Source organism: Trachurus trachurus (assembly GCF_905171665.1).
Source record: "Trachurus trachurus genome assembly, chromosome: 10".
Classification (NCBI taxonomy): domain Eukaryota; kingdom Metazoa; phylum Chordata; class Actinopteri; order Carangiformes; family Carangidae; genus Trachurus; species Trachurus trachurus.
Genome location: NC_139894.1, coordinates 18,730,944 through 18,757,114, shown reverse-complemented (window position 1 = coordinate 18,757,114; position 26,171 = coordinate 18,730,944). Strand labels below are relative to the sequence as shown.

At 43.0% G+C, this 26,171-nt stretch overlaps 2 protein-coding genes across 4 annotated transcripts in view; one reads left to right on the top strand and one right to left on the bottom strand.

Moving 5' to 3' along the window:
- Window positions 1-26,171, bottom strand: part of dock2 (dedicator of cytokinesis 2) — a 95,334-nt gene that overhangs the window by 23,926 nt on the left and 45,237 nt on the right. The window lies entirely within an intron of this gene.
- On the top strand, window positions 15,618-24,342 carry insyn2b (inhibitory synaptic factor family member 2B; the record flags this gene model as incomplete). Its single annotated transcript, XM_083981084.1, has 3 exons — window positions 15,618-17,206; window positions 19,769-19,843; window positions 24,159-24,342. The coding sequence occupies 3 exons, from the start codon at window positions 15,618-15,620 to the stop codon at window positions 24,340-24,342; spliced, it is 1,848 nt and encodes a 615-aa protein (XP_083837210.1).

Below are 26,171 nucleotides of genomic sequence, written 5' to 3'. Positions count from 1 at the left end.
ATTAACACAAATATATCACTTACTTCTGCTTTAAATTCAATCCCAATTTGTTTAGTTCTACTTCAGTATTAATGTTTTTTTCTGATCTTTCCCTCTGCTGCACAACACTGCTGGAATGAAGTTCACGGACACATGACAGATGTGCAGGTTTTTCTCCTTCATCTTGACGACCAGGCTTTGGATGAAATGATCCTCAAGCACTCAGTGGCAGGGAAGGGAGACGTGAGACAGAGATGAAATATGAGCGATGGCTAATTGAAGATGAAAGATGATTGGCATCTACTGCGGTGACAGCGCTCATCTGATTAAAATGGGTGAGATGCATTTGTGTTCATGTGCATTCTAATGAGACAACGCACTTTTCAGTCAAACATGTACAGACAAGCACACTGATACAAGGAAGCAAGTGTTTTCAGTTGGGCTTAAAACATTACATAAATGTCTAACTTGCGGTGAGTACTGTATGTTCTTGGTGTGTGTGTGTGTGTGTGTGTGTGTGTATATAACCGCCCCCGTCCTACACCCAACCTCTTGCAGTGCAGTGACACCAAAGATCCTGACAGCACACTCTCTTCTTTAATCTGTTCCTGTCTTTCCCACTTCTCCTTTCCCCCCCTCATGTTCCCATCACATTTTTCACCCTTAAAAGTGTGAGAAGCTAAATGTGTGGCATCAAAGTAAAGAGAGCACGCACTAAAATAAAACAAGCTTTAAATAACGTGCATTTACATGAGTGTACATGTTATTGACATCTGAAAAAGGTTAAGTGACATGGCAGCAAGTGTAAATCATGTAATTACATCACAATTTACAGACACCTAAAAATTAACACAGACTCCAAATCTTTCCGCTTTTTCTCCTTCTCTCCTCCTTCTTCACCTCCTTACTGTGAAACTGATGATCAGTAATAGGATTAAGAACACACACACACTTTCTCTCTCCTCTCTCTCAAACACACACTAAAACTACTCTGGGGTTCGGTAAGTTCTGGTTTCATGTTCACTGGGTGCGTGTGAACCTATGTGCATGTGTGTGTATACAGGGCTCCGAACTGCCCTTACATGAGGGCACTTTTCTCCTAAAATTTGAGACTGTGCAAGTAGATTTTTCATTTACTTGCGCATGTGCAACCAGTACATTTGTTTGGTTTTTTTTTTAACGCGAATGTGTGTGAGGATCATGAATGAAAAGTGAAATGTGAATATTTCCTTGCAAGACGATTTACAGTGTGTGCCACTAAATTTTCTGCTTGTGCTCCTAAAGTTTTAAGTTAGGGGCCACTGCGCTCGTAGTGAAAAAAGTTAGTCTGGAGCACTGGTGTATGTGTGTGTGTTAGGGTTAGTCACGTGTCTCATTGCCCTACTTGAGTGTAATTGGTCTTCTCTCAGGATTTACACCCCCAAATCTCCTTTAACACCATCTAAAACAAAAATACTCAAAAGGCCAAATATCTGGCCATCGACTGCTGGCGTTCCTCACACATGAATGTGTTTCATCAACACTTTTCATCCCTATGTTATGACAAGCAAAGAAATGTGTGAGGCACATTTGGCTTGTGTTTATTAATAAAACTACTACAGTGTGTATGTGACGGGCCGAAAGAGAGTGCTCAGGGCTTATTGAGCCGAAGTCCTTACGCAACAGTGAGGAGATTACTGACAAAACAGGACACAGATGCTGGAGAGGTCTGGGATTTCTCTCCCTTCAGCTTCCTCCTCCTGCTCCTCCTCCTCCTCTCTTCTTCACTCTCCATTTATCTATCCATTTTATCGCTCTGGCTATTCTCATCAATAATGTATTAACAGCTGTAAAATAAGACTTGCATCAAAATTGAAGTTACCTGAATGTGGACCTAATCTATGTCCTGCTAGGAACCTGCAGACACTGAGAGGTTTATTACACTCCAGTACAAAAGTTTCAAACTAAGCAAACCAAATACTGATTGTTCAGCTGTTTGTATATCCTCATTAGTAGAGGGAGTAAAATATACAGTTTGTCCTGAAAGTGGCGGTCAGAAGAACATCACAGGGTCATTAAAATCAAAGTAATTCAAACTGTTCAAGCCTCCGGCAGCAGCAGTTTCAATACAGATAACATTCTCTGCAGAGCATTCGATGGCTGATTGGTGTGTTGTGTGATGCTGCCATTACTGCGATGGCAGCGACAACTGAACGCTCTCACTGGCAATCAAACAAACTGATATTTGGGGTGATCACAGTCAGCCATTGCTTCCTCCAACAGATTTAATTAGCACATGGAAAAGAGGAGGCGTTTCATTTGGGAATCACAACATGGTTTTGTCCGGTCTCGATGATCTGGATGTGGAAGATAGGCATAGTAATTAAACCTGTCTGGCATGACCTACCAGCTTGTGATTAGACTTCTGACTTCTTGTAATGTAATGAGATGAAACACATCCAGTACATTTCAGAAAAATATGAAACATGAAATTGCACAAATGGGATTTCAGCCAGGAGAGCAAGTACCTTGGGCCAGCTTGTGAGAAAGCAGTGGCACACACTGTGTGTTGTCAGCATGCTGCTGTACACGCAAATGGTAGGATTCAATTTCATTAATTTCACAAAGCTTGTGGATTTTGCCAGTCAGGGTTGTTTTGGTGTTTTGCAAGAGCTCTGGCTGTCTTTTAAAACTGGACTAAACTTTAATGAAAACTGTTCAAGATTTATTTTTTTTCCGAAGGCATTTCACTGACCACATTTTCAACTCGCTCTACAGGAATTCTTGGACACATTTGTAGGAAAAAGCTGTTAAAAAGTCAAATCCTTTCAGATGCAGTCTTACTGGAAGGGTTTCAGGATGCATTTTCTGCCCCCTGCCACTGCAGCTGTGTCTTGTTTACTTCCACCTGCAACCTGGATATCTCTACAGTAACAAGCAGGGAGCCTTCTCAGTCATTGTAGCGCACCGATTCCAAGTGTGCTAACATTTGCCATGACGGGCCACTGGTCAAAGTCTGTGGCAGCAAATTCCCCTGACTGTACTGAATACAGCAAAAAGTACATTTTGTAGTGTATAAATTTTCCATTTTGTCTTTTCTCCTTCATCAAACCTATGTTAACAGTTCATTATCCTCGAGAGACCCCCAATGGGATAAACACTGAAACACAGTGGATGCAAATGAGAATATTCACAGGCACAATGGATGCAATTAAATACAATCATTAATTTAAAAACAAAACAGAACATCAAAGCATTAGCTTTGACAGTGCTAATGCAAATAATTAAAGCAATATGATTCCATCTATTAAAGGAACATAAAAAAAAAAAATTCTGACATATAAGTCACAATTGTCACTTAGTACTTACTACATACTTAGTAGTACAGTATGAAGCAGTGGAGCTACTGTACACATGGATAACGGCGCTGTCTTCCTGTCTGTTCTTACCTGTTAAATTGCCAATACCCAAAACATTTAGCCTACTTTGAGAACTAGCAGAAAAACAGACAGGAAAACCATCCACATGGGGAAACAGGCCCAAATACATGAATAAATGTATTTCAATTTAAAGCTCACAGGGGAGAGGATAACAAACATCCATTCAAATAATTTCACATCACATCCTCTGATGCTGGTAACAGTACTTCATTTAGGACCTGTCTGCACTTTGCGCTCTTTCCTCAACACCGTTTCCTCTTTTCTTCTCGCTTTCCCGGCACATTTCTTTTGTGCGCCCCCCCCACCCCCAGGTGGAAAGTCATTATGCTGCTCTCAACTGTGATTTTTCATCAGTTTTTAAAATAGAACATCAAGAAAACACAGTCTCACTCTGTGGAAGCCTGCAGCGCTCCTCACTGTACCGTCACAGACATGTGCTCATCTCTGACCCCCCACCTCATTACACATACATTTTTTCAACACCTGGGGGCTGAGGTGGGAAGCAGAGGGGGGATGAAAGAGAGAGAAAGAGATGGATTGAGCAGAGGTGTAATTGGACTTGTTGTGTGAATAGGGTTGATGTGGTTGTGTGTTTTGTCTGAGGCAGCAAAAGCAAAAAGAGAAATAGCACGGGTGTTTATCTGCGTGCATGCGTGTGTGTGCGTGAACGTGCAAGGCTGTTCACTGTTGAGAAAGCGGATCAATGTGTCCTCAAACACCCATTTCCCAGTCAAGTTCAAAGACACACCAGTTAATTCAAATAAGGACGACAAACAGAGGGAGGAGAGAGAAGAGAGGAGAGGAGAGAAACTCATCTACTCTAGTACAGTACGGCATCTATTCTCAGATGTCATACTATTTCTCCTCCTACTGTACCATTCCTGAACAATGACTTTGTTCTGTCCTCTTCTTCAAATCCAAAATCTAATCACCAAGACCTTTGCTGTTCAGCACAACTATCTACTGCTTTGTCAACCTTGTTCACACCTTTGTGTGCTCACTATTGTCATTTGGGAGCCCCCCCACACCCCCCACCTCCATGTGTTGCACTGTACACTGGCTGCTTATGTAACACGCACAAACACATTGACACTGTCACACACATACACCCACCACTTTTTGCTGGTCTCATAAGAGGTCAATTGAAACACAACACAAGGTGAGTCAACCACTTTGCAGTGGCGCATACATCACCAGTTATTTTAAGATGGAGCGGGGTCAGGAAGGACACTCACATGGACACTGCATCAAGCGAACACACACACACACACAGTAATTTATTGTCCATGAACACACTCCACTGACAGTCATAACTCACAACACTGTTACATAAGGATGTGTACACAACAGAGACACAACTGTATTACTCCAGTTGTGCGACCCTGTTCATATTTACGTCAAACTGATTTTAATTTTAACCTTTATCTCAGCGTTCACACATTCACATTCAAAACACATGAGCAAAACATTCTCATCTTTCCTGGTACATGACGAATGAGGAAAGTAATTTGCAAAGGCACAATTCCCGCTGTACACAAAAGACAAAACACTCGTAATTAAACATAATTACAACCTGATATCATGTGGAGTTTAATCTCACTTTCTTTTCAATTTACCTCCTTTTTGTCTTGGCTGCCTCGAGATAGAAGGCAGCGTCATCCTGAGGTGATGTGAATGAGAGCAGAGAGAGAGTGAGAGAGAATGAGAAAATAAGGAAGGTGGGTGGCGGGACAGAGAGGATGAGGTAAGTCTGAAAGATGAAGAGAAAAGAAGAGGAGTGGAACGGAGCGAGGAGGCTAAAAGTGGGGCAAAAGAAGAGGGAGGACAACGGCAACGCAGCTCAAAGGGCAGAGTGAGGTGAAGCCACAGGGGAGATAAAGCGACGGAACAAGAGAAAGAGAGAGGGAGAGAAAGAGAGAGAGGCATATTAACCGTGTTCACACAGAAAAGCAAAGATATAAATAAAGTGACTGATAGAAGCAAGGTTGTGTATTTGTGTGTGTATGAGTGTGTGTGTTTTGTTGTGTGTCTTGGCTCAACTCCCGGGAGCAGCCACTTCTGTGCTGCCAAAGTTTCACTGGGTCTACCGCCATGCCAGGGTCAATGCAGGCGCGCACACACAGAAACACACACACTCAGAGAAACCAGGGCATGGCACCGGATTAGCCACCAAAAGAGAGACAGGAACGGGGAAACAGACGGAGAGCGAAAGAGGGAGATGGTGGAGGGATTAATAACAGAGTGATTGTGTTTGAGATATAGGTGAGTGCAAAAGAGAGTGGAAATTGCAGTAGGTCAGAAATAGAGAAATAGAGATAGACTGGGGGGAAAGACGGTGAGACAGAGAGAGAGAGAGAAGGGGAGAGGGATACAGAGGGAGAAAGAGGGAGAGAGAGGGAGACAGACGGAGAGAGAGAGAGAGAAAGGAGGGAGGGAGGATCACAGGGCTCCGCGAGCAGCCGAGGATCAGCAGCAACAGAATGAGACGGAGGGAGAGATAGAGAGCGGTAAAGAGTCGGAGGAGAACGCATGGGGACTAAAGGACTATCAGAGATGAGAGAAAGAGACACCAAGAACAAGAAAGAAGAGAGGGGAGAAGAATGCGGACCAAAGAGGAGCTGAAGAAAGGTAAGTGACTGAAACAGCAATGAAAGACAGTTGATTAAGATTAAAATATTACTGAGTGTGTGTTTGTGTGTGTGTGTGTGTGTGTGTGTGTGTGTGTGTGTGTGTGTGTGTGTGTGCGCGTGCAAGTGACGGCATAAAAACCTGCAATGTTTTCTTCCTGGTGAAGATGCTCTGTTCTGACCCTCTGAGGATTGTTTCCAGCCTGATAGCCTGCGGCTGGTACTTTATTTTTCAAAGCAGCTCATTCAAAATTTAAGACACCGGTCAGGATTTTCTACAGAGATAATAGTGACTGGATGGAAACAGGCACTGGACAGCTGACTGGACTAATGGACACAATCTGTAGTTTAAATCTCTGGACCACACAAACAAACACAAACAAACAAATATAATATATGTATATATGTATATTCTAGGTATATGTGGGTGTGTGCGGCAGGTGAGTGATCCTGTCCTTCACAGTTGGATTTGATGCAGATGAATATGCTTATGTTTATGTACAGTGTGCGTATGTCTGCAGTGCCTAGTTTGTGTCTTTGATCACACAAGCTCAATTACAACTTTTGCCTTTAGTGTGAATTCCAAATGTCTCCGTTTATTCATGTGTGCCTGCTGTGTGTGCGTCTGTAAGGGTGTGTGTGTGAGTGTGTATGAGAGAAAGAGAGAGAGAGAAAGAAAGGGAGAGAGACAGACAGACAGAGAGAGAGAGAGAGAGAGAGAGAGAGAGAGAGAGACTGTGTGGGTGTCTGTTGCCCGATTACTATTAAAAGCCTCTGAACCAATCATCAGAACAGCTAGTGAAGCTTTAATATGGGATTATATTGCAATAACCCTTCTCTTATACACTAATGCTGCCCCTGTGCATCTGCGTATGGGTTTGTGTGTGTGTGTATGAACACAAAAAAGTGTGTGCAGAGATCAACAACTGACACAGTGTGGATATGTGACCTGTGCACTTAACAATTACATAACCTCATCAGACAGAACAAGAGCATAATTTAAAATGACAGCGTGTATGTGTGTGTGTGCGTGTGTGTGTCAGACACTCATCTAGGCACAGACACATTAACAAGTTAAAAACTGAATGAAGAACCAATCACAATCCTTCATTTGTCACATTTCAGTGTCCACTTGTGTTTGAAGCATCACTACAGCTTTTTAATTCAAAGACTTTATAAATGATAGTTTGAATGACGCAGAGGGAACAATGGAAGCACATTAGTTGAATGAATGATAAAAAATGTCATAATGCTTGCGTGTATAAGGAGCTTATTGTGGTTAATGTGGTTATTAGTGATGCACAAGGATTCTGCTAAGTGCATTTTTCTGTTTTCATCCTTTGGATAAAACAATGATGCATACTCAGCATATGTTTGCAGCAATTTGATTCCTTAATTTTTCTCATGAATGCACTTCATTCATTTTAATCTTTTAAAAATACCTTTTCAACATGCCGAGGAGTTGCGTGTTTCAACCAAAACCAAAATAAATCACAGTGCAATGAGTGGAAATAATTGTGGCATGGAAGGAAATTATTTGTGGGGGTATAACCCAAATTATAGAAACTTAATCAATAAATTGATGCATTCATGCTTACTGAAGAGAAAGAGGAATAAACAGATTGACGGGAGGACAGGAGGCAGAATCAAAAGAGATGTGTGTGTAACTTCTCAGAAATTTGTGTGTGTGTCAATGACACTTTAGCCGCTCTGCTAACCAGACAGACTTTGAACAAGTGATGAGGATGAGATGAGATGCGGCGAAAGAGAAAAGGACCTGAAAGACAGAAGGGCAGGAAGATGGATGAGGGAGGGAGGGAGAGAGGGGCCAGTGGGGGCAACAGGATGGAGAGACAAGAGGAGGAGAGATAGATTGTGGGTTAATGATTGAGATTGGATGGGATGTGTGGACAGGATGAGTGATATGGCAGAGGAGAAAAAGATGAGAGGGGACAGAGAGAGAGGAGGGAGCAATCAGAGGACAGGGACAGGTGAAAAGAGGGAATAAAAAGACGAGGTTACGGGAAGAAAAGACTAAAGGACGGAGGGGGGAGAGTGTGCAGCTACAGAGCAAAGATGCTAAAAAACAAAACCAAACAAAACCATATCACACTCTATTACCTACACTGCACCAGTGGCGCCCTGTTAACTTAAACACTTTGTTTTCCTCTGTTGGCTTACAGACCAGTTTCTGACTTAATCACCTTCATGTTTATCTCTGGTTATCAAATATTTGGTGGCAAATAACTCATAAATATTCAGCTTTACATTGGTTTCTGTGCTCCAGTGCTCAACAAACACATCCCTCTCTCAAACAACAAAACAAATGAATTAAACCGGCGGATGGAAGAGTCAATAGTACGAGCGCTGTCTATATTTCACTCCTTTCCTTGTTAAAAGTTATAAATAAGCTTATGCTATAACAGACTTTTCTTTGTTTTTCTTCTGAAGGCCTTCTGACTGGGATGGGGCAGCACTTTGAGTAATGTCCCATTTATACCCTCAAAAACAAGCAGGAAGTGGCAAAAAATGCTTATGCCATTATATTACTATTAATTTAATTTATGTGTGGAAGTGCAAATGAGCATGACAGTCCTCTGAAATAGTCACTGAACGCAATCTGAAAGATAAACTTGCAGGAATGATTTAATGTCTGTTGATAATGCTGATTTGTGCAGAGCAGAACTGAGAAGAGTCAAGACTTTTAGATTTACTTGAAATTAATACAATTTTGTGAAGGTTCCTCAGAAGAAAGGCTGACGAGTTCAGGCTCGCTCCCACTTTGCACCTCTAATGAAAAATTGAGAAACAGGCTAAATTCATTTTTCATTCATTTTGCTTTAGTCCAATTTATGCATCAGTGATTCTAAACACACACGCACAACAAAGTACGTAGACTCAGAGGGGTGCATCCAGGGGCAAGGACTGACAATGTTGGCTCAAACACTATGATTCTGAGCTTAAACCGGGAATGTAACTCCTCATGGGCCACCTCGCTGTGAGCTCCAGGAAATCAACACATGGGGCCTCGTGTTTGGAGCAAATTGTCATAGCAAAACAAAGATGGGAGCCAGATTGGAATGTAAATTTATCATCACTGCACAGTGGTATTAAATATGCGTTATGGCGCAGTCATTTTTTATTATATTGTTTTGACACATCAGTGTGTGTGGGAATGCTACAATAAGTTTCTTGGACAATAACTAGTTCACTGTTTGCCACAAGTTGCTTTGAAGAGACACTTGAGTTACTTACTATCAGTAAGCCACACACAATCTGCCCCAAACAATGCTTCAGTGAGAAGCTAACTTGAATTACGCTGGCTTTGCTGAGATGCTTGGCTTTTGTCATATCAACATTAGCCTCTGTGGCCTGTGGCTTCTCGGTTGAAACACTGATTAAAGCGCACTGTCCCAGAAAAATACAGTTGTGTCCAATTAAAATGCACAAAAGAGCAAAAACAAAAACAGGCTGCACAACCACCTGAGCAGGTCTCCTGGTTGTTTCCATGTTCATTACTGGACCTCGTGTTTCAGGAAGATGCAGAAATAAATCCAACACCATGACACGTGAAATGTAACCGGTGACCAATTACAGAAGTGAAAGAAGAACACAGAAGACACAGACTGTCAAAATGCTATGCGCCTGGAAATAACGGACATCTGCAGACATACAATATTCATTTACAGGCAGAAATGAACCAAATAGCAATCTTTACTATACTGCTACAAATTCTGGCACAAATCTAGATCCCCAGCTCTGTTGTTTTCACTGTGCTCACCACACAGACACACACATCTTAAAAACACAAGCTGCCTTTCATTTTCGTGTTCATTCAGGTAAAGCAGTAAAGTCGTAGCTGCGATGAGCCGATCATGAGAAGTGACCCGTGTTACAGCTCATCTGCTGATCATATTAGTCTCCCTTCATCATCAATCACTAAAAAACTAAGAGGGGAGGTTTTTATAATCTAACAGCTCTTACACTGAACTGCCTGTCCAGACGTCATTCCAACTTTTTCCTGCAACTGTTTCTGATTTTCATGATTCACATTCCAGGAAATATAACATATTTATATTCACAGTGAAACATTACAAGAACTCTTCTCATTCAGACTGATCTGGACAGCAGCTTCAAGAGCAGAGCATTTTCCTGCCAAGCAGAGTTATTGTAATAAATGGCCCCTAAATTGTTTGACATAAGCGTCTCCAATGAAAATAAGCGTTGGATTGTAACCGACAGCGTCAAAGGCTTGAATAATGACAAAAATAATGGTAATAAAGCATGCAGTTTGCCAGTTTGTATAAATCATATTTTTGTTTTTGCCTTACGCCGCGAGAGCAAAGAGAGAGAGAGAAAAAAAAGCCCACACTACCACAAAGTGCAGTGTGTGCCCTGTCTCAAAGGGCCAATAAAGTGCTGTGTTTGTTGTGTTCTGTGGGTGAGTGGGTGAGAGAAAGTGAGTGAGAGAGCCGCTGTGATTACAGAGCAGTAAAGTGAGTCTCAGCCTCCCTAAAACACACCAACACTCACGCACGCACGCACGCGCGCACACACACACACAGGGCCCGTCAATCGGCGATTGAAAAATGAGACTCACCTTGAAACGACAGGGGACTCGATTCGCTGGAGCATCCAGCGCTTTGTAACCACTGCAAAGGCGAGGGTGCACACTCATTCAAACACATACATATACATACACACACACAGCCACACAAGTCCTTGATGAAGCTGCCTGTGTATGTGTGTAGACAATTTTTCAACAGCCCAAACCCCTCCAACTGGTAAATTAAACTCATTGCATGTATAAACAGCTTTCATAAAAAGCTGCACCCTGTCAAGACACTCCCTGTAGTGTTTAAAGATAGCGTGCAGAGACAGATGCTCACGCGTACTTGCAGTACTGCGTACTGATTACTGACAAGCAGTGTGTGTAGCCTTCCAGATCTTCTGGTCTTGTCCCTCTGTATTCTTCAACAAAACTTTATCAAACACTTTTGGAGATTTCAACTTAGGAAAATGGGCCTTTATACTCCTCCTTCTGACACACACAAACGCGCATCACTTTCATCTTGTCCGTGATCCCCCTCCTTCATCTGTTCTCTCCCTCTTATCCCTTCACCACCTCCCTGCGCTATACCATCACTCCTCTTCCGTCACTTCCACCTTCATCCTCCCAGCCAACAGTGTTGCCTCCCCCTTCTCCTCCCCATTCATTTTGCACAGCCAGAGGTGTGATGTGGGGGCGACAGACTAAGATTAAATATAGAGAGTGAGGGATGTGGGGTGGGGGTGGGGGGGACACACAGCAAATCAAAGCCAGCGTGACAGAGATAGAAACCGGGGTGGTGAGAGGGAAAAAGTGCGACAACAAACACAGGTAATGATGAAAGACAAGAGCGATGGGAGGAGAGTGGTATCCAACAAGAATTAGAGAGAGAGAGAGAAGAAAGACAGGTGTGTGAATCACAGGAACTGATGTCTGAGGATATGGTGTCACTTTCTTCCTGACAGCTTGGAGGTCAGGGGTGAAGAGTGAGACTTGAAATGGTAGACACACACACACGCTCACACGCATGCTTGCGCGCACACACACACACACACACTCACACACAGGCACATTTACTGACACATAAATGGGTAGTGACAGCAGAGAGACAGAGAGAAAGTTTGCTGCAGCAGGTGCTCTGGTGTCGACTCGGCTACGGCTTCTGGTAGAAAGACAAATGCTTGGAAATGAGCTGCAGTGAAATTACCTTCAATTGACTTAGTCTGAATCCTAAGGCAAACTGCTTGACAGCACATACACACGAAAACACACACACACACACACATAGATCTGCTGTCCTTACTTTCTGTAGCACACACACACACAGAGACATCGGCTCGCTGTCTTGTTTTCACTTTCCCCTTCTCTCTTTCTCGTTTCGTTCCTCGCAGAAAGAAATATCATCATCACCTGCAATTTCTTTTTTGCAAATGACAAATCTTCCGCTTTTCATTCTCAGGCCATTGAGTAAACACACACGCATGCAAAGAAGATACCACATTCACACACTTAAAAAAAGAGACAGCAAACCTATGAGAGTGAGTGAACGCCAGCTCAAGGGTGAGACCTCTGTGGTCCACTTGAGGGCAAGGCAATGCTTACCACAGTTACCATGGTATCTGATCATAAACAGTCTGTGCTGTCAATTAGGTGTGACAGCCTGCTAGCCTCCAGGCAATGCAGCAGTCCTTGAGCCAAACTCACTGTCAAGATATTTATATAAATAATGAAGCAATATGTCACTAAAGTAGAAAGTCTTTGATCTGTACTGCCTTACGTAAAAACCCTGTATTTCAAAGCTCCACCGTCTGTCAGCGATGCTCTGGAGCCATTGTATTTGGTAACAACTTTGTCAGGTGTGTTAACCGCACAGAGCTGAGTGACACCGACTGTTGTCTTAGCTAACATGTAAAAAGCAGGAGAAGAATAATTCACATCATTTAGCCTACTGCACTTCAGTATTAATACAGCAACAAAAACACTAAATTAAAAGGGAAAATCTTACTTACAGGCAAAATGTAAAGTATTAAAGTAAATGTCCAGCTCTATTATTACACCAAACCATCTATAACTTCAGATGATTGATACTGAAGCATCAGTGTGTACTAAGCAGTATGTTGCTTTTGCAGTTGCTGCAGGTGGCGTTCGATTGAACTACTTTATACTGAATGCAGTTTTATACAGAGGGGTGTCAGATAAGGAGTCATGAGATTAATAGGAGAGGAAACATATTTCTCATACACAAATCTGTTTTCACTTCATAGACGTTCTCTTCTAATCTTTGATTTTTTGGATAGATATTGGATCTGTTGAACATTTATCAAGATGAAACCTTGTGAGAAGTCACTGTTTGGTGGAACCGTTAACATCTGAAATGTGATCCTGCTGACTACACACTGACTTTTAAATAAGATACCACTAAGGTTAGAAGCTGTTAATCCTTAACAATATTTGAATGTGGGTTGTATTATGCATTGTGTAAGAGGTTTATCTCAAAAGCAAGCAGTAACAAAAGCTGTCAAATAAATGCAGTGGAGTAGAAAGTACAGTATTGTAATTAGTTACTTTCCACCACTGTATCAAAGAGGGATGCAGACAATCTAAATTTAAACTGTTCCCAATGCTGCGGCGTTTGGGCAGAGCCCACCAGCATAATAAAGTGTATTCATTCCGTCTTAATATTTCATGATCTTAAATGAAAACTGAATTTCCAAAGAGTCCCACAATATTAATTACACTTGGTGTCAGGGAAAAGAGAATAAAAGGCCTAAATGTCCATTTTTATTCTGCTGACAACAGGCTTCAGAGTGAGTTGATATAGGTCACACAGAGCATTTGTATGACTGAACGTGTGCATGTACCTTATCCTGACCTGAATACATATGAACTATTACAGCAGCAGCCAGGGATGAGAGCTTTTTTTTTTTTTTTTTTTTTTACTTCTAGCTATAGGTTGATGGCTGAGAAGCACCTTTCAAAATCTCCTGGAAGCCTTAAATCTGATGTTTGTCTTGGCCTGCTGAAACCAGCCTCCAAATGAAAACCACTGTACCACTAATAGTTGAACCATATTTCATTTATTCAGAAAAATATTGCACTGTCCCAGCCTTGACCCTATGTATACAGCAAGCATCTGTGCTGTGATGTTGGACCAGCTGGCGTGAAATAAGCTCTTTTTGTTTCTCTCTGTGTGTAAGTGTGAGTGTCTGCCAGCTGGTTTACCATCACACAATGACCGCAATGAAAATGCAACTCTTTTATGAAGATAGGAGGAATAAAAAAACTAAATAATGATGAAGACATAAAAGAGGACTTCAGTTGGACACCTTGAACAAGCATAATTTAATGCGCAAATTATCTTTTGCGACCAGACCTTTTGTCGTCTGCCTACAGACATTTGATAGAAAGTATTAATATTCAGGAATTTGCGTCATACTAGCATCCTGAAAGGCCAAGTGAGATCGCAGGTGGTCTGTTTTTAATGAAGGTGGAGAAAAAGGACTATGCTGACCTGAATCTCCAGCATGTCTAAAACGAACTGATGCTTGTATTTTGTTGCAGAGATACCTTTGAAGTCACATACCAAATTATAAACCAGGGCACGGTCAGGTGCCCTCAGGAGCTGAATCTGTATGACAAAATGATTTCATTAGTTTAAACTTTTAACCTGACAAATGTGGCCCTAGCTACTTTTTTTCATCCTCCTAAATGCTGTATAAATTTCATATGTAAATAACCTCTATTTACTCTCTTATCTGAGTCTTTTTTTTTCTTTGATGTACCCTGCCAATATTTGTGGCTGCAATGGCCCAGTTCCCTCATAGTAAAAAAAAAAATGGATATAATATTATCTTGCCCCAATTTCAACAGCTAATCACAATGTCAAAGTGCAACACTGAAGTACTCAATTCTCAGTGATCTGAAATGATTAAACTCATATCATTAATTTTGCTTCCGTCCCAAACAATTCAAAACATTGTGACTAAGCATATTATACCAGATAAGGCTTTGACATAACCTAGCTAGCTATGCATTAAAACTAAGTTTGCTGCTGCAGAATGTAAAGTAAGAGCTAACTGACTTTAGGCAGCATGCCTGTCTACCTCACTGAAAAAAAACCCAGAAAGACAGGCAGGATCAATGGCGCAGAGCTTAACATGATGCCAGACTTTTTCAACAGATTTCCAAACCATTTCCATGAGAGATGTTAAGACATGATACATCACTGGTTTACATACTGCTGTGGGAGGCAAACATAACCTCGTCTGAAATGTGTCGCACTGCGTGATCACGTAATGACAGCCTGCGATGACATCTGTTGTCCTAAGTTTATAAGACGTACTGACAAAAGCTCAGGGGAGGGCGTGCAACTTGCAACTACTATATAGAGACGCATGCCTTTGCCCTTAAGATATTTCTGGTCCAAGGTATTTTCTGTTCCTCCAAGACAAACAACCTGATGAGAATGAGAGTTTTAGCCTCTGTAACTCCCACCCACCTGCTGATCTAATAAGAGGTTGATAGAGTTCTATCGATCTGGTCAGCGTGTGCATTCGGTCGAGGTCGAAGCTTTTCTATGGTGCTTTACGTGCCTAATGTCTGCGTCTTCTTGCCAATGCGACCATCTATTCCCTTTCTCCCTCCTTTCTCTTGTCATCTCTAACGTTCATTGCCTCTCTCTTTTTCCCTTCCCTCTCTCTCTCTCCTCAGAGAAAACCAGCAGTGCCCGGAGAATCCATCCAACTCGTCATCCACAGGCAATTGGTCTCTGACTGATGCTTTGGAAGCAGCCAAACTAGTGTGGAGGTCATTAATGGAGGGACATTGGGATCGTATAGCCTTATTGGATATTGAATTCCTGTCTCTACTTTGAACATACCAACTCTCTCACACTGCTGCACAAACACATATTTATTTGGGTAAGCAAAACCTGGAAAAATTCCTGATTTCTACTGGATATAATCCTGCTGACGCTGGCTGATGTCACCGCTTGCCTCCATCCCGTTCAGCTCCTCAGGGGGCTGAGCCAAGCTGCAGAGGAGTATGGGCAGAAGGGTGGCTGACCCAACCAATCCAGTGCCTGCACTGGGGGTTCCCCTGGCAGGGGGGCGATGGGGCCCTCTGTGCAGCGTCGGGGTGCAGACATCTCCGGGACTGCGGATACTCCCCTCCATCAAACGACACAGCAGCCAGCCAACAAACACACATCGCCCACTCTCCGTGGCAACAGGCAAAACGACGACAGCGGAGACAGGGGGAGTCATCAGTAGTGACGGCAACAGTCTGCTGGTGTCGAAGGAGACGTCTCAGAACGAGATCAACAGCCTGACACAGGACGACATGGGATCACAGGGGTCGGGCAGCGGAGTTTACTGCCAGATCAAAAGTATTCAGACCAACCCCAAAGACACAAGGAGGACAGCTCGGTATACAAATGGCAGCGTGGTAGCATCTGATGTGGTGGGAGGGGTTTGCTCAGAGGCCACAGAGGGCAAGGAGCCGGTCCGTGAGAGGAGGAGGGTACAGTCCCTGCGAGGGGAGGCCCATCGCTCGGTCTTAAAGACAGGGAGCATTTGTACGGCCGTGCACACCACCCCACCTCGGCCCTGTCGGATGATGACGACGACGACTTCCCCAACTCGCCTCTGCGGGACTTGTGGGCGGAGGAGATCACAGATTACGCCGTGCACAGGCGCGTGTCGCAGGAAGGTTGTCAATCAAATAACAGCCAGCCAGACTTTACCTAATCCGCCAAGGAAACCATCTGTGGCCCCCAGCCAGTCAAGAAAGGCCTCTGCTGTTCTGGACTCTCAGTGTCCCACCAAAAACACAGACACCGCAAACACCTCCACGCACACATCAGTGAAACCATCTCAAATACCGCATCTGTCGCACACCATACCAAAAACACACAGTTCACATTCCAACCATGCGACACAAAGCCACAACAAAAGGAGGGATTCGAAACAGCAGGCAAGACCACATTCTGCAGACTTTACTCTTTACAAGGACTCAGCGACACAAACAACAGACACGCTCACACAGATCAACACAGACAGGACCACAGCAACCACACAACAAGCACACACAACATCTGCAGAGGTGACAGAACCACATTCTGCTGACAAACACAAGCCCGACGCAGCTGATACCCAGCAGGCCGACGAACACACGCACCAATACACAGTGGTCCAAATCACTTCCAAACCTCCAGCTTCTTCTTCAGTAAATAGTGAATCAAAATCCACCCACACTCCACCTCTTCCTCCGAAAATCTCCCCTAAAACCACTCGTTCCAAACCAACCACACCTGTAGCGCAAACCAAAAACACCCAGGAGGCCGCAGATCTTCCCAAACAAGCATCTTCTTCAGAGAGGATCAATCTCAAGGACTACACAAAACAGAAGAGCAAATCATTCGACGACCACACACTGCCTTGTAAGACTCATATGAAAGCACAATGTAATGGCGCTCCGGGAGGATTGCTGGGCGGAAACGCGGGGAACGCTCCACGCGGGCTGGAGAGGCAGCTGCAGAGCGTGGAGGAAAACCTGCTGTCCAATCAGGAGAAGATCAAGGTGCTTCTCAACGTGATTCAAGACCTGGAGAAGAGCAAGGCCCTCAGTGAAGGGTGAGAGAGGGGGAGTAATGGGAGATGGGTATAAAAAGATTAAAGACAGAGAGCAAAAAGGAGTATTCACTTTAAGAGCAAAGTACTTAAGGAGAGAGTGAGGTGGAGTGGTACAGAGAAAAGAAGAGAGAGAGGGTGTCATGGGAGTGCACAGGATTGAGAAGAGAGTATATTTGAGGTTTTATGGAAGTATATATACACTGACAGGCTTTCAAGTCTGCGTAATAGATTTTAAATGTCAGGCCTGTGGAGAATCGCTGTAGTGTGTGTGCGTGAGTGTGATCTAATTCTGTAGGGATGTGATACCTGCCAGCCTGTTCTCAATGTTTGCTGATCCCTATATCTCCTGTCCTTTTACCTTATATACCTATAGGGTATGTGGTTGTAAGAGATGTCCACAGAGCGAATTCCTCAGTTATTTCTCTCCTGCGAATACTTTCATTCTGAAATCCTCCTCCCCTACCACACACGCTCTCCTTCTCTTGCCTACATACTGTACATCCCAGTTGGCTTTCCATACTCACACACTATTTCAATCAACACCCTCCCCTTGATCTGAGGCTCCTTAACCCGCTTCAGGCTATCCATCCCTTCCTCCACCTCTACACTCGCACCTCTCTTTCCTCCGGTCTTAATTAATACCCCTTATCTCTCGCTCCTCTCATCTTTCACCTCCGCGAATATACCAAGAATCACCTTTTCCCCCGTTCACCAATTGCCCTCTCAACATTTTTTTTCTACCAACTCCTTTTCTGCCCTGGCTACATGTTCATTTATCTTCTCTGCTGTCATATGTTGGCTGTCACTCCTTTCAATTCGTTTCCCCTGCTACTATCACTCCCCTGTCTTCACCTCCTCATCACCTTTCCTCTTCACAATGTCACCTACACTGTCAGTAGCTCTTCTCCTGTTTGTTTATACCACATCTCTTCCCCCCACCCTGAATGTCAGCCTCATCCCTTCACACACTTCCCTTTCTCCTCTCAGCAAACTAAAATCCATCCCCTAACCTCTTAACCTCGCCGATTCCAAAACAATAATGTTTCTACATCTCCATCTAAGCCCCCTCTGCATATTTTTACTCCCTCCATCCTGCTCCTTCCTCCGTCTCTTTATTCAGGGTTAACAGATGTCTCTAGCTCCAGACTAATCCCCTTCAGATTACCTTTGAGGAATGCAATTAATGTTTAGGCTGCACAATAAGGCTCCTAAACTCAGCGTACACGTGGCCCTGCCCTGTGTGTGAGACTGTAAAAGATTATGTATCCATATCCCTTAGTGTGTGTGCGTGCGCTTGCTGTGAAGACGCTAATGTGTCAGAAATGGGGTAAAAGGGCTAAAAAGGCAGACTGGAGGGAGAGGGAGAGATAGAAAGAGAGCTCAATGTGGTGAGACAGAGAGGGGAGAAAGACATAAAGAGAAAAAGAAGAAAAAGAAAAGTAAAAGTAAGAGTATCTGTATCTGATGTTGTGACAGAAATGAAGAACTCTAAGTGGGCCGCTCTGATAAGTCTCGGCTGAGCTGAAGGGGTTTGTTGCTGTGCTCAGCTCCTCGTTTTCTCGTCTCTCCTGAAGCAAATACTCATCTTCTCTCGCTGTTGTTGTCTTTGATAAAGACTGGTAGGGGGAGAAATACTAGTGCCAGTCACGCAATCTCTCTCCATGTAATTAAAATGTCCATTTTATCAACATAAATCAGCCGCTCTCATCTACACAGTTCAGTGCAGGGGCAGCCAAAATATCTTGGCAAAATAAAGTATTTCAATTACATGGCAGTCAGCGTGAGCTCATCAGACTTTTTCTGTTCTCCAATTTGATTTCCTCTGCACAGTCTTGGGCTCCGTAGTCTTGTTCAACCCTGATAACACAGTTTGCATGTGCAATCATACTTTTTTTGTGATGCACCTTTTCTTTTTCTACTTCCAGTGAATCCTTGGCATATATATAAACAAGAAATTGTATACCATGTCATTTTGGCTCCATGTAGACCGACCTAGACAGTCGCTGCAAACAATTCTTTGCAACTGTTTTCACCTGCCTTGAATGTTAAACAGGCTGGTTTTTACCCACTGGGACTATTCAAGTGATGGCCTGGATAGTCCTGTTGGGGTACATCACATGCACTAAACATCACAAGCTATTTTGTGTCCTTTGAGAACCCCCCGAGAACACACCTGCTGCTGCTGTTACTGCTGCTGCATTGAATATGCGTAGGTGGAGAGAGCAGTAACTGTTGTGACATCAACAGTCAAGACAGCATGGCTCTTTCCAGTTGAGAAACGCTCAGCCCGTTGTTTCCGCACAGCTGGCATTTCTACCACTTCTTCTACTGCTACATCAGTGCACAATGTTGAATTTACAAAGACTTTGCTTTAGGGCGGCTGATACCAAAAAACCCCAAATACAGCAACAGTTGTTCAAATAATACTAAGAGTGGATATTTCATCTTTACACAGGCAAAAACAAATCCTGCATGCAGTTAGTTACCATCTCCGTGCACAGCTGTTCAATTAAGCAACTTTCATCAGTGTGTGTGAATGTTTTACATCTGTTCTTTCTACAGTCGCAGCTCATACAGAACTGGTCAGGACATAAACGACTGCCCCACCTGCCAAAAGACAGCCTGCATCATCTACAGGTAACCTGATCAAGATAATGAGCTTATTGCATTACATAACACAGCAGTGACAATGCATTTTTGCCTGGAGCATTATAAACACAGACATGAAACTTCTCTGGGAAAAAAAAACAAGTCTTGTGTAGCTTTGAAAATATTCCATGTTGTATTTCTCTGCTTTTTTTTGCGTTTCATCACTTATTTAGTGCACCTTGCTTTTTTGTTTTATCCTGTTATCTCTGCCCTTTTCTCCTCCTCTGATAATTGCCTGCAGTACCACAGAATAAATCTCTAATATATGTTAAAAAATAAGACAGGCCTACCAGACAAAGAGAAATACCCTTCATCTATACTGGAATAAACATATTGGATGTATACTACAGATGCTCTCTCCGGGAAAGCTATTTACATATAAAAGAATCTTCTGTGCAAACATGCAAAATAATTCTGCATCTAAACAACGTGTCTTTCCTGTTCCAGTTGTCTCTTGTTTGTGTGACCTAAATAAGTGATTACATTCTTAGATCCAGAGCTGCACCCCCATAATCTCATACCACATATCGTAGCAGTAGACCTCCCTTCACCACCACTCCATCCTTCTCTCATTCTCATCTTATCTTTATGTAAATCACTCCACCTTTACTCCCCAAGCCTGCTAAGCCTCTCCCTCATTGTCATCTCCTACTTTCCATCAAACCGACTTCCACTGGTACAGCTGTGCCTCATTCTGTCTGTCAATCGCCAAAGCTTTAATGATATGTGCCCCATGAGCCGCCACCAAACCTCCAAGACTGCTCCCTCCGTCGCTCTGCTTTGCTCACACAAACTGGAAATGTGGATTTTCACAAAAAACCTTAGCTTTGTGAATACAAGAAAAATATTTACTTTCTATAACTGGAATACTCTTGTATAAAAACCTATTTAGTCAAAAACTTTTTGTGCGCATATAGGACCAAACCAAAGCTTGAAGCTAAAGCTCCTTGTTCAGGGATAAATAGGATAAAGATACATTTTACACAGCCTCTATTCCAGTTCCCCAAACACACTTGCCTCCCAGCAGCCCTGCATCTGCATCCCTCCTGTATTTTTACTTTCTTCGCCCTCTGGGATCTCTATATTTCCTCTCTACTACATTTCTGATACATTGCATCCAACTCCAACACCCCAGTCTCCCTCATCCCTTCCTCTTTTCCCTTGATCTTAATTAACACAACTGGCTCCTTAACCCAGTAAATTTTAATGAACACCAAGGGGAAAGGACCGCCACATGCTAGCATACTCATACACCTATTCATACATGGTCCATATACACAGTATAAACACATGTAGATGAACACAAACATTCTCTCACTTTCAACAGTCACATGTATGGGCCACACAAACACACACGCACACACAGAAAGATAAATACAAAAAATAATGACAAGAAGCCACAAACTGAACTCACGTGTTCACAAACACAATATTCAATGCAATACAGAATTACAGCTAGAAATGAAATTGGTCAACAAATCATTAGTTGATCAACATTTCCGATGACATTTCAGCTGCATTTCAGATGTGAAACACAATTTCATCGAATTTGATGGGAGAAAACAATAAATAAAGACATTGTAGATTTACACTGATGTAAGACTGATCATGCAGTACAAAGACACCAGTTATTATAGAAAAAACACACTACAATAATTGATCCTAATGCTAGAATACATCTAGATATATTGAAATGAATGAGTTTCACATATTTTTCAGGCTTGAGGCTACTCTGATCTCAGGATGTTACTTCTCACATCATTATAATCCCTTTTTGTTTTCCTGCTCTACTTTCTCATTGTTTTTCTTGCACATATGCAAATATAATCATGTATACATACATGGTAATTAATCCAACAAAAAGGGAAATCAGCTTGTATTAGACACATCTACTGTATGCACACATTTCATATGCTTACTCACACGCACACTCATGCATACTGACAAACAAAGAAATGAATATATTTCACACTTCGCGAGAGAGACTATAATGACTTGGACAGATATGCAGAATCTGCTTCCTAATCAAATTTCCTCTCAAATATCAGTACAAGTTTCTTAACATACATTACATATGCAGAAAAATCACATTTTCAGCAGTCCATTGTGACAAAAGCGTACAAAAGTCAAGAAAGTGCAAGATCTGTATTTGGCTTTATCAAACCAAACAGGGAGGATTCTGGGTAAAGAGCACGGGAGATAAGCCGAGGGTGAATTACGCGTGGGGCTGCAAAATGTTCATCCTAATGATTTGTGGTGAAAAAAGTGTCAAAAAGTTGATTTGGTGTGGCTGCCTGAAAATATGTTACCTTACGTTTCAGCCTTAATTAAACTGTAGGGAGAGAGAGAAAAGGTGGGAGTGCAGGCATGTATGCACACCTAACACCTAAAGATATTCTCTCACTTCTTCCACTCACACATACACCTAAGCAGAGATAAGAAATAGACCTAATGCATTTGTTAATCCTATCACGCATCCGCACATGTGATCCGAAACCTCACCTCTGTCCACTGCGTGATGAAACTTTACCCTTGCTTCAACTAAACAACAACAACAACAAAAAAGTTCAGATTAAAAGTTTTTCAGAGCACACTGTCATGCACACAGTTGCAAAGATGCGAAGATGACAGCTTGTGGAACGAATTAAGAGCGGCTGCTCTTCCCCGCTGTGCTGTAATCCCATGAACAATGGTGAGAGAGGTAGATATGGGTAGAGAGAGGTAGAGAGGCAGAGACAGGGGGATTGAAAGAGCTGGAGGGGAGGGGGGGGCGTTGAAACCTAGGGAGGTGTGTTGGCAAAGACACATTGACTTAGAAAAGTCCTCATTCTAAAACAGGAGAGACTGAAGATTGAGTGAATGTGGGACAGGTCCACCACTTAACATTTTAGAGTTTTTTTTTGTGTTTTTTGTACACGAACAATATGTGTGTTTGTGTAGTCATAGTACATCTCCTTTATCTTTTATTCATGGCAGCCATCTCCCTTCCTTTGTGCCCGCCAGAGCTTTTACTTCCTCCTAAATTCATTGGTTTCCTCCATGTCTGTGCTCTGTCTCTGAGAGCTGAGATCTCTGCCATCCTCCCTCCACATCTCTGGTGGCACACATCTTCTCCTCCTTTACCTCATTCTACCTGTTTTGTTTTCCATCCCTTTTCCCTGCAGTGACCTCTCTGACCTGCTTCATTAAAGCTTGCCTTTTCATCCATCCCTCCATCTCCCAGAAGAGGTTCAGTGTCTTCCCTTTCTCCTCCCATAAGTCCCTGTATGCTACCTTTTCCCCCTCACTTAGCTGTGAGCACGCGGTGGAAGATGCACGCGTCGGCCATCAGGGGAGTATGAGTGTGTATGTGTTTGAATATTGGGATGCAAGGAGACTGGAGGAGGATGAGGAGGAGGAGGATTGTTGTCTTTGCTCTCTGTGCCTCATCATGTGGCTCATTAGCTCCAGATGCCAGACAGGCCCTATGCAGCTCCGCCCCTATAATCCAACTCAACACACATGCACACACACACACATCACTAAAAAAGAAGAGAGAAACTCAAAGTGTACCACACTATGACCCGCAGCGGTGGACACTTCAGAGAGATGGTGATAGAAAGAGTGCGAGAGAGACGAGAGGAGGGAGGAGGGCGAACGAGAAAAGCATAGAAAAAGAAAGCCAAGAGGTCTGCTTTGAACAGTTCCTCCCTCACTCCTTTCCTTTAGCTCCACCATTTTGCAAATGCTCTTCTCCTCGGCTTTCCTTTTCCTCTCCTCTCCTGCTCTCTTTTCCATTCTCCTCCCTAGCTCTCATCTCACCAGCCTGTGATCTATTGGTGCATAAAGCGCACAAAAATACTACGGATGTGAAATGAGTGCTGAGTTGAGGCCTGTGTTAAAAGTAAGGGTGTGTGTGTGTGCGTGTATGTGTGTTTGTGTGCAGGCTGACGGTGCATTACTCTGACTTAGGAACACAACACAATTACCCATCTAAGCATAAGTGCAACCTGTCTTTAAGGTGCTGTAAGCATTTTGGGATGAAATTTTAATGTCACTAAAACTCCCTCACTCACCTTTCTCCCAGTCCCTTTCTTTCTAATCTCTTTGTGCTTAGTAGACCTCCACTTGTCCTTGCATCCCTCTGCTCCTCTTCTCTCTCCCCACCCCCACATCTAATCTCCTTTTGTGAAAAATGAGCTGTACAAATGAATTTGACTTGATTTTGACATCATCCCAACCTCCAAATTGTGCTCCAGTTACCTCTCCTTCCCTCATCCTCTGTCTCCTTCCCTGTTAACTCCTCTCTTTTTCACTCCCCCAGCGTGGAGCATGATTTCCGACAACAGGAGGGACGCTTCCAGGGAGTTATGGAGTCCCTGGAGGGGGAGTATGATGTGCCTGCACCCACCATGACCAAGCCCGTGCCAGCCCCTTCCTCCACCGGCCGACCCGGCACCAAGGCCCGTGTGAAGAAGCTCCGCAAGAAGTGTTTCTGGTGGCTCTGAGTTTTGGGAAAAAAATCTGAACAGCCTTTTTCTGGGAAGCAGGCGCATTGCAGGTGTGGGTCCTGTTTCAGGACCCTTGAAAAGTAAAACATCTCTCCCTGTGTAGTGTGTTTTAAGTGTCATTAAAATCAGGAGGGGGCATTTTTTCTCAGCAGCATCCCTGTAAATGGCACTTCACAGCAATCCATCCTCAACGCTGACAAAATCCACCAGGGATCAGTTAGAAAAAGAGTGAACGCACTACGGAAGGAAAGGAGAGCCAAAGGAGCTGTTGAACTTTCCTCTCAGATCTGTGTGAGAGGGAGATTCAGGGAAAAGATCATCCCGATCTTCCCTCTGCGGGTGCCAGACTTTAGCAGCTAATTTGTGATTAACAACGGCGATACTATTTCCCATGGCGCTGTGTTGAAGAAGAAGTGTTGACATTTTGGGTGACAGGCAGGCGTACTGTTTGTAACTTGTCTGAGTGGCTGTCTAGACAGATGGATAGATGATGTATGATCGGATTTATGCCAAGATGGATTCGCGTCTACAGCCGGGAATGAATCTTCGCAACAACTTTGGCTCGATTACAGCAATAAGGAGGGGAACTGGAACAATTTGGAATACTGCGTCTTCGGATTGGCTCGACAGCAAAAATTTGAATATGGTAACAATTGAAGCGCAAAGAGGATAGAAGCAGAAAACAAGCTGCAAGCTGAGACAGCACGCTGGATGGATATCAGGGTTTAGAGAGCACACTGGAGATTGTATAAAGAATATATTAAGAGACAATGTGATAGGCAGCTGATCAAAGACTGACAGGCTGTGTCAGGTAATTAAAAATTCTGTCAGCAGTGACTGACAGAGTGATTGATTCTCTCCTTTATTACCATCCAAAATGGAAGTGTTTTGCTGTAATCTCAATCTTGTTTCAAGGATTTTTACATCGACACGTGCATACAACAAATACATGCACAGACTCACACACTCACAGGCACTGAATCACACATAAACTCATGCAGGTAATCACACACACATGCACATACAGTGCCCAGTCAGTACATATGTGAACCAGTGCAAACTAGGGGTAGACCAGCTATCAGTTCACTGCTAATGATTGGCGTATAGTCATGCTGTATAAATGTATCAATATTTACTAAATCAGAGCCAATAAGGCACCAGGTAAATCTGTTTGATTTCCAGTCAAACAAGGAGTCTGGAGTTTTTCCAATTCAACATTGCACAAATTGTGCAGATGAATGCTTCATTGACTTGTTACAATGTCAAGAGCCCAAAACTCATCAGCTTTTATGTAATTTATCACCAACCATCTGTGATTGTTTGCACCGTAACAGAGTACATACAGAACGTTTTCTGAGAGAATAAAGCAGAAAAACCAAAAACTTATCCAAACTTTTTCTCTGTCTCCAGTTACAAACAATCCCACCCTTGTTCTCATTTAATATAAGTCATTTCCAGAGCTACAGTATAAACCTCCACTGCTAGCTATGTAGCTCATTAAGCTACAACAGAGCAAAAACAAAAATCAATAGGATTACTGACACTGCAAGTCTACACTTCTTATCAAAAGCAAAAGAATCTGTATACTTCATCAAGTCAAGGTATGTTATCCCATTTAAAGGCAAAACTCTAATCAATACCAATGTCCTTGCAAGATTTTAACTCAATCAGTCGTGGAAAATTGGTATTTATAACCAACTATATATTGGCAGACACGACTGTTACCAGAAATAGAGCTGAAAATAAATCTGTAAACTCCTGCACAGGTCTATCTTTGTTACAAACACACACCTGCAGCATTTCTTTGCAGCCACAGACACACACCA